Source organism: Macadamia integrifolia, chromosome 6 (assembly GCF_013358625.1).
Source record: "Macadamia integrifolia cultivar HAES 741 chromosome 6, SCU_Mint_v3, whole genome shotgun sequence".
Lineage (NCBI taxonomy): Eukaryota > Viridiplantae > Streptophyta > Magnoliopsida > Proteales > Proteaceae > Macadamia > Macadamia integrifolia.
In genome coordinates this window covers 25194315-25204457 of record NC_056562.1, presented here as the reverse complement: position 1 = coordinate 25204457, position 10143 = coordinate 25194315, and the positions used below count along the sequence as shown (strand labels likewise).

The 10143-nt window shown below is 37.9% G+C and overlaps 1 protein-coding gene across 4 annotated transcripts in view; it reads left to right on the top strand.

Moving 5' to 3' along the window:
- LOC122081899 (protein FAR1-RELATED SEQUENCE 5-like) overlaps nucleotides 1–1919 on the top strand; it is a 56842-nt gene extending 54923 nt beyond the window's left edge. For 3 of the 4 annotated variants that reach the window (XM_042649285.1, XM_042649283.1, XM_042649288.1), the window contains one exon: nucleotides 1581–1919. In XM_042649285.1, the coding sequence (XP_042505219.1) occupies nucleotides 1581–1790 (210 nt within the window). In that variant the 3' untranslated portion in view covers nucleotides 1791–1919. Of the gene's footprint in view, nucleotides 1–1381; nucleotides 1417–1580 lie in introns of all 4 variants that reach the window. The other variant, XM_042649287.1, reaches the window with a different exon arrangement.
- Nucleotides 1920–10143: the final 8224 nt, after the last annotated feature.

Sequence of the window (10143 nt, the reverse complement as noted above, 5' to 3'; positions counted from 1 at the left end):
TTTCCCCCCCCCCCCCCCAAAACAACCACTCTAATGCAACCCGGGGTCCAAAAACACTGCTTTTGGGTCTCTATGGGCCCACCCAAATGAATAAATCCAAATATAAGAAGGCAGTGGCAATTCTGTGAATATTTTCTTCAGAATGGGTAATAAAAATTTAGAAGAAAAGGAAGGGAATCAAAATTTAATTAAGAATGGGAAGTACACAGATTTAAGTTATGACGGTAAGGGCTCTTATGCAAGTAGTCCAGGTGTTCTTGTCAATAAAGAAAGCTGATATTAATCACTTATAGTGAAAAAAAAATCTCATATAACCATGGATCAACCTGTGATTCCAGGGGATGATTCATAACACCCAACCCTTTTGGTGGTGATCAACAATAGAACCAAAAGTCCAGGGAACAAAAAAACATTTGTCCTCAACTTCTTTTTTGTTTTCTTTTTTTGGTAGAATTTATCTCGGCAACTTGGTCTTGTATTACATACAAAACCAGTATTGATTTCTGATATATATATCTCTCAATGGGATTGGTTCAGGGAGGAAGGTTCTAGGGTTTGGGTCGCCCAAGGGAGGGTAGATTTCCAATGAAAAAACGACAAGAATAAAAGAAAAATCAACTTCAATATTTTAGTTTACTTTGGCCAATTCATTGGATTATAAATAAAGGGAAAAGAAAAGGCTCCCTAATCCAATCCTAAAACGGAAAATAGATATCATCTCAAAAACTAGGAAACTAAGCAACTCAATCCCATTTCCTAGGTATCTAACTCCTGTCTTTTTATTTAAATACTCTTATGTAGTATTTAAATAAAAATAAAATGCAAATTACAAGATAACCCTACTAACCCTATTGTTCCAGAGTCAATGTTTGGACCTGGTTTGTCTCGGTCTGTGTTTGCGGATTTGAGTCATACTGGTCCAGCCACGCACATGCAACTACATCACAACCATCCTCACCACAAAACTGAAAGAGGAAAGGAGAATATTCATAAAACATAGGAAGAGTTAACAAGGAATCTTATGAATAGTTTATGTTTGGGATTTTCTGATGGTGTAATAAAAAAATGTACAGGTTCTATATTTCATATTTTATAATATAATATAATGTATTATGATCACCCTCCATGTTGACAATTTTGGTGATTTATGTGTGCACCTTTACAAGAGTGCAATGTAGTGGCCTGTTGGGTGTTTTTTTTTTCCCCTTTTTTTGGGTGGGGTTTTTATCTTTATCATTGGTCCCAAAGGATTAATGGATTCAGAGGCTGCTATTCCAATTTTGAGATTAATTTTTCCTTCTTATTTTTTTTCCTACTTGTTGAATCTGTTCCTAAAGTTTTCTAAGTGGCTAGTTCTAAGGTAAATTTTTATACGCTTCAGGCCTTCACCAAGAAGAAGAAGTTGCTCATGGAATGGTTGGTCTTGATAATTTTCTTATTTTCTTTCTTTCTTTTTCCCTCCTTTGATCTCTACTTTCAACTTCTAAAACCATATTTCACTGACATTTAGCTAATTTTATTCTGCGTAAACCATTCAGTAATGATACTGATAAAGTTTGCATGTTTTTTCTTATTTGTAGGATGAGAAGGACAAGAAAATTCGAGAACTGACCACTGAGCTTCACCGTGCAAATCAAAAATTGGCGGAATGTCGAGAACAATTAGAAATGGTTTTGAAGGATATTGAGATACACACTAATCACCTAACGAAAAGCGTTCATGATATAGTTGAGAATGTAAAAGAAATTGAATCAGAGGATCATGACTATGCATACCACCCATACCACTAAAGTAGTTTCCAGTTTCCCTAATGGATTGAGCCTGTCATCTTTTTTCTTGACCTTCCTGCTTCTGACGGGAAGTTCTCTAACATGCTACATATGTACCCTTATTTTAATTTTTTTTAATTTTCCTCCAAATAGTTTATAATAGTTCTAGCAACTACTTCCCATCTAAAATTCTAGCCTGACACTAAATTAAGAATCAGGGTATACTAGAAAGCAAACTCTTTTCTTTGGGCCAGCTCCGTAAAGATGAAGGCCACTCTATAGGTTTAGGCAAGTTAAACTCATTAAAGCTTTTACGGAGACTTCCAATGGTTTTGTTTGGGTATCTGCTTCATTTATTTATTTATTTATTTATTTTTATTATTATTATTATTTTGGGCTATTATTTCTAATCAAAATTTCCACTTTTTTTAATGTCTTTCATCTTGTTAATTTTCCTAAGGTTAGATCTTTGACTTACATGGGTGGTTTGGCATTTCAAATTTGCATTAGACCTGGACAGATATAGATAATTATAGGAAGGGCTGAAGCCTTTTCTGATATGCAGTTTGGGTTAAGGAATGGAGAGAAGATTGACCCTCTTTTGGTGTTTGTTTATTATGTTATGGTTCTCTTTCTGTGCTTTACTGGACCTTTGTTTCTACGTTAACCAATAGAAAATTGCTATTTTCGTTCTCTATCTGCCATTGGGTGTATCATGTGGAAAGTGGTACAATTCTTTGGGAAACATGTTGACAAATAAAGCTGTCAAACTTTTGGGACAGTAAATTTGGTATTAATGAAGCCGAAGCTCTTCCAATAATTATTATTAATTTTTTTTTTTTTTTTTTTTTTTTTGAGGGGTGGGGGTGTGTGGAGGAAAACAATATCATATGTAAGCCATGAATTTGAGCAATATCTAAGCAATGGTACACTACACCAGATGTTTGTTCTCTGTTACTCAAAATATTTATTCAACGGATTATAAAGACATACTTCTTCCAGATGAATTGATTTCAAACAGAGAAATGCTATACAAAAATATTTCAATATCAGGCAACTCACATTTGGCCTTAAGGGCTTGGATACAAATTTTGCAAAGGATAGTATAGCTACTTTTTGGTATGCATTTCCATTCTTAGAATGCACATTACTATCCTTACAATGTGGAATGCATTCCTAATAATGAATTACTGTTTGGAACATGTCTATATATAATGACCGAGTTTCCTTTCACCCACCAATGGATGGAGGATCAATTCAGGCACATTTTTAATAGGCCTTAGATTAGAATCATCAAACTAGGCCGCATGGAAATTAAGCACATGCAATAACTTCTAATACATTATTTAAAATATGTGTACATTTGAATACACAACAAATTTTATCGCTACAAATTTAAGAACTACAGTTGACTCCAAAATACATACTATTTGTATGTATGATCCGAAATTGTGGAAATTTGCACCATTGTTTGTTCTCGGTGGAAGAAGGAATTGTTGTAGCACTGGTGAAAAACAGATGTTGATTTCAAGGATTGAATTGTTGGGATTATGGGTTTAATTAATTATTAAGGTTGATTAAATATGTAAGAGTCAATTACATAATTGGTTCGGTCCACTCTCCAATTTAGGGATATGTTGACCCAACCCATTGTGATTTATGATTTTGGATCAAGGCAGTATTATATATACTAGGTTTTGGGTATCAACAACCATCATTCCCTTTCCTTCACTTTGCCAGAAAAATGAGAGAACTCAAGGAGGTCTAAGGGGTTGTAAAAGATCCATAGCAAGAGAAGGAAATTGTAAAGAACGACATCGATTTTGTCTTTAGTATACTAAGTGGAAGGTACACATCAATTCTTCATATTTTGATTTGACATCGTATTGTAGTTGTTTGTATAGGAACCAATTATGGTCCGTTGTGAAACTCTAAATAGTCTAACAAAGTGGTATCAGAGAAACCTTATACGGGTCTAGAATCAATCGATGTAATATATTTTTAATTTACAATGTATAGAAACATTGAGTTTATGGAGATCCTCCATTTGGAAGAACTTTAAATGTTAGGGAATCTATTTCTCGTACTTAATGTTTGGCATGTTAATGTAATTCAATATATATATATATATATATATATGCAAGAAGAGCCTAGAACCAGAGCTGTAGAGCAAAGCCCCTTCGTGAGTGAGTGCCTTGTTGTAGACATCAAATTTTGTCCCCCTTTGACAATGATGAATTACGGGCAATGATGAAACATTTATTCTCTCTTTCGGAAAGAAATCCAATTTTCGGCACAAGTCTAGACTATCCTAGCTATCCCAACTTAAAGCCGCTATGCAAGAACATGCGGAATACAATCGAGCGTAAGAACGGTTAGGAGTTTAGCCCGATATTTTTTGATGGGGAAAGATGATCGAAAGTGGTCATTGATACCTTTTGCCAGAATACAATAATCGAGCCTAGCATATGTTTGATTCCCATATCATTGGATAGCATTCGGAAATATGGTCCGATTGATATCTTGTATGAAAAAAATGGATACCGATGTGCCATATTGCCTACCTGAAGTTTGAACTAGTTAAACCAAACCAAACCCTAACTAAACCAAACCAAACCCTAAACCAGACCAAAACCTAAACCAGACCAAACCTTAAACCAGACCAAACCCTAAATCAGACCAAAACCTAAACCATACCAAACCAAACCAAACCAAACCCTAAACCAGACCAAACCCTAAAACCAAACCAAACCCTAAACCAGACCCAACCCTATACCAGACCCAACCCTAAACCAAACCAAAACCCTAAACCAAACCAAAACCCTAAACCAAACCAAAACCCTAACCTAAACCAAACCTTAAACCAAAGCAAAACCCTAACCAAAACCTAAACCCAAACCAAAACCCTAACCTAAACCAAATCCTAAACCCAAACCAAAGCCCTAACCTAAACCAAACCCTAAACCCAAACCAAAACCCTAACCTAAACCAAACCCCAAACCCGAATCAAAACCCTAACCTAAATCAATCCTTAAACCCAAACCAAAATCCTAACCTGAACCAAACCCGAAACAAAATCCTAAACTAAACCCTAAACCCGAACCAAAACCCTAACCTAAACCAAACCCTAAACAAGACCACATCCTAGACTAGACCAAACCCTAAACCAAACCAAACCAAACCTTATCTAAATCTTGCCGCCCAGCCTACGGCTACTACCGTGATTATATTTCCATCGAGGGCTACTGCCACCCAGTCTATGGGGTAGCTACCCACCTACGGGCATATTTGGAAACATAACAGGGTGCCACGATGCTTTTGAATGCGTAACGGGGTGACACGGGATTTTTCAGGGCATAATAGAGTGCCACGGGGTAGGGATCCATGTAAGGCTTACATGGATGTGTAAGCCCTTACACACCCCTAAAACCTCTTTACACGCCCCTTTGCAAGCTCCTGCATGGCATACCTCCTCCCTTCCATAAATAGTGACCCTGGGTCACTGTCAAACCCCGGAAAAAAAAAAAAGAGGAGAACCTCTGAAGAAAAAAAAAATGTTTCGGAGACCTTGCAAAAAGAAAGAGAGAGAGGAAAGAAAAAAAAGTCTATAGGAATTCTGAGCCGAGCTTATTGAAGTTGACGGAGTCCTACCCCATTTTTGGTAGTCCACGTCACTCATATCAAGTTAGTACAGAACTTCTGTTTAAGTTCTTTTTTATTTAATTTTAATATTTTTATGATGGTGTAGAAGCCCTGCCCAAATTTCCATAGCTGATTTCGACCCTAGGAATATGGCATGAAAGCACTGCCAGAATTTTCACAGTCAATTTTGACCCTAGGAATATGGCTCGAAAGCTCTGCCCAAATTTTAGTAGCTGATTCCAACCCTAGGAATATAGCATGGAAGCCCTGCCCGAATTTCCATAGTTGATTCCAACCCTAGGAATACGGTGCGAAAGCCCTGCCCAAATTTCCACAATAAATTCCTACCTCAAGAATGTAGTGTGGAAGCCCTGCTCAAATTCCTATAAACCAGAACCCATGTTCATATCCTAGCAAAAAAACACTATCAACTTTTTTTACCTAAGTACCGGAAGTTTTTAATTTCTCTAAGAAAGAGAGGAGAAAATTAAATTGTTGCCCTTGAGTTGAAGAAAATTATCAGAAATTTCACAATTTTCATCGGTCGTTATCATGTAAATATTACATCATAATTCCATTTGCATGTATAATACATACCTCATCTCCATATGTATTATTTTATGTGTTTATTGCATAAAATAATGATTTATTGTTATTATTTCATGTATTAATTTTAGCATCTATACATTAAATGTAACTTGTTTCATCATTTTATATGTTATCGCATGTGTTCCTCACATGAAATAACGATCATATTTGTCATGTCATGGGGCATCGTACTCATATGTAGACAAGATAATTGCATTTTCTGCTATTTTATGTAAATTTTTTTATTTCATGTGGTTTTAATATAGATCTATATTTCATATGATATTTCAATAATTTCCTACAATTCTTTCATCCAAGTTTATGTATATATGTTTGCGTTATTTCAAGTAATAGGACTTCCATGCTAGCTTAGGCTGTTAAAATTCTCATGGGAGAATATTCGAAATCCAAGCCTTTGGCAGAAAGACCAAAAATTTGAGGTGGGTGCCTAACACCTTCCCACACTTGTAACCTGACACAAACCCCTATCTCTAGAACAAACCAAAATATGAAGTCAAATATGGGGGTTCCTTCCTTTCACAGGAATCCAACCCCCTACTCGAGCTTGATCCCTCGATCGAAATTGGGTTCCACCACAGGGTTCTAGGCCCTGAATCCTAGATGGCGACTCCAAAAAATCATGCTTCCCCATCCCCCTATAGTCACCATACCATGTTTGGATTCAATTCATTCACCCCTGCAATGCAGACAAGAGGTGAGGGAGGAAACAAAAAGAAAGTAGAAGAAGGTATTTTCCCTTACGGTGGCGACTCCACTGGGGACTGTTAAACTTTTTATACCAGGGGCTTACAATGAACATTAGAATTTTCTGCCCCTCATCATTATGGTATGTAAACATGTCCATATATTGCTTGCTAACTGCATCATGCATCATGTTCGAAGTGAAATCACTTGATGAGTCTACTCCCTGTCGTGCCCGCACCCTTAGGGAGGTCAGTGCATGATATACTAAGTACTCCAAGATCAAATGATGCCCACTTCCTACATAAGAGTGCTCAAAGTGAAATTAGTTGATGAGGATGGTTGTCGATAGTTTGAAACCCTCAGGGTAATAGAACATATCTGGCCATTCTAAGATTAACCAATGGCCACTTTTTGCATTACACTTGTGCACACACTCACTCACGGATACACCTACCCTGTGGTTAGCTGATTGAACCCATGTAATGTCATGGACAATCACCGGCGAAGTCACACCCCTTGATACAATACCATCTGGTATATCAAAGGAACCACGTACCTATGATTCACTTTCAATGATAGGTATATCGATTCTATCAAGGGTAGCCTTGTTCTATCCTATAGCCTTATCCATTGCATCGCATCATATAGGAACTAGATCATTAAACAACTAGGGTACACCACAAACTGACTCAGTAATTGTTTGCGGTTCAAGTTAAAACCCTTCTAGCTTGTTTCATCTGGGATGAGATTTTTCTTGTATATGTTTAAACATGATCTGTTCTTTGACTATTGAGAATTGGGAGATGCAACTATGTCGATTTTGGTTCACGGAACCGTGCCTGTGGGGTGATTCCTGCTTCACCGCATTATACTAGCTCGTGTTCTAAACTGATAATGCTCCACACAACCAATCCAAGAGTCAGGAATGATTAGGTATTTTCAAATTATGGGGAGAAAAAAATACCTATGTGAAATCAGCCATGAGGTTGTTCTTACATGAACCAACTTGTTTGTTTTCTCGCACCATAATTTGTGTCTAACTTGGGCCCTCCCAGTAAAAAAAAATGTGTGAATATCAATTGAAGATTGGGAGAAAATTAGACACTTATTGTTGGGAGGGAATAATTTTGTGTGTGCATCATAAAAAAAATTCAAAAAAAAAAAAATCTAAAAAATTAAATTTCTTTGTTTAGGTCAGGCACGATTTCGTGTCAAAAAAATTTCCTACTGTCTATGTGGACCCGTCAAGATAACCGTTTGGTCTGAGTCAGCCCTGAGAAATCCTTACCAACGGTGGAACTTATTGTTTAACTCACTCCACGAAGTTCACATAGCTTAGCGTCATCTGAACAATTGTTGAGTATGGATCCGGCTAGTGGAAGTCAACTAGATGCCCAAGAGAAAAGGAGAATGGATATGATGCAGTTAAAGTTGGAAGAGTTGCGTCATTTATTCAAGTAGTTTACCAGTGCCAAGCAGCCTTAGCAACAAGCTGAACATATTTTAACTCCAGAAGAACAGGAATGGAACAAGATGGGGTCCAATGCACCTCATACCGTACTGAGGCTTGTGGTCGATGATGATGAAGCAGAAATCCGACTAGATCTTCCAACTGAACCCCCTAAAACTGAAAGGGAAGGAAAGATAAGGGAGCAATTAGAAAGACTTGAAAAGTTGTTGCAGAAAGGGAAAGCTGTAGACACTCAAACCATAGAAACTGATGAGATGGTCATTTTTCCCAGAGCTCGAATTTTAGAGAAATTTAAATGGAACACTGATAAATTTGACGGCAAAGGTGACTTGAGGGCGCACTTGAAGGTCTTCATTAATATTTTCAGATCATGAGGATTTACTGAAGAACAAATGGGGCAACCATTTTTGCTTACTCTTTCAGGCCCAGCTCTTCGTTGGTTAACTCAGTTAGACCCTTCCAAGATTCAGAATTGGTCAACAATCATAAAAGCACTCACCAAGTAGTACTCTTACAAAACTGAACTGGATATAACTCGACAAGAGTTAGAAACTGTTCGACAAGCTCCAGGTGAGGATTTCACTGAGTTTCTCCAAAGGTTTTCAGATAAGGCAAGTATGATGACATCTTGACCTACTGAAAAGAACAAGTTGAAATGATCCTGGATAACTTGGCAAATCCCTATTATGATGTGTTATACAATCAGCACATCAAGACGTCCTCAGCGTTGCTAGCAACAGGGAGAAGAGTTGAAAACCGAATCTTTAGAGAAGCACAACACCGGAAAAGTCCACAGGGTTCCTCGGAGCAGAGTAAGAATATAAGGTATAGCAAAGTTTGTATTACAGAGGTGAACACTATAACTGCCACAAGCACTGACCAGCAGCCTGCAGTGCATATAGTAACTCTTAAGCCTGCTCCAGTTGTCATTAAGTCAAGTCTTCCAGTTCAAAAAGGTTCAGTACAGAGGAGGCAATTCTCAGATTTAGGGATGCCCTTATCTGCGTGTTATGAGAAATTAAACAAAGAAGGCCTCTTGAGTACGACATTTGCCTATCCAATTAGTGATCCTCCACCTGCTTGGTATAAGGACAATGAATACTATTATTTCCATAATCAAAAGGGTCATCTCACCAACCAATGTATCACCTTGAAGCAAGTAGTACAGGATTTGATTGAATCAGGGCAGATTGAACTAGAATTGAAGAGCCAGCCAAATGTGACTACCAATCCACTTCCAAATCACGGAATGGTTGGAATGTTACAAAGTGATTCAGATGAGAATAATCCTACTCGAAGGATTCCACCTGCACCTAAGAGAGGGCGTCTTAATGCTCAAACTTACCGAGTCATGCTCAAAGCCAAGCACTTGGAAGCAAAAGAGGAGGAGAATCGGAAGAGAATTGAAGAAATCCGTTCTTAGGAAGATGAAAGTCTCCCACCCTGCAATATTACCCTTCCTCAGACAAGGTCACCCTCATATCACCCAACATCACATCCTCCATCACCTTCATATCACCCAGCATCATACCTTCCATCATCTTCCTATCACCCAGCATCACATCCTCCATCATCTTCTTATCACCCAGCATCACATCCTCCATCACCTTCATATCAACCAGCATCACATCCTCCATCACCTCCCTATCACCCAGCATCACAACCTTCATCGCCTTTATATCAATCCACATCATACCTTCCATCTCCGTCCTACCACCCCATATCATACCCTCCATCTCCATCTTACCCTCCAACACCAGACTATTATGTCTCACCTCGAGTAGGATTATCATCATCTATTCTTGCCCTATTTCCCCCATCATTACCGCCATTTCACCCAGAACCTTACTACCCACCAATTTCATATCACCTATATCCTTATCCACCACCACCAGAATACTTTCCCATGAATGGATGGTTAGAAGAAGGGAGCCAACATCAATGTTTAGAGGTAGATTGGCTGAATGG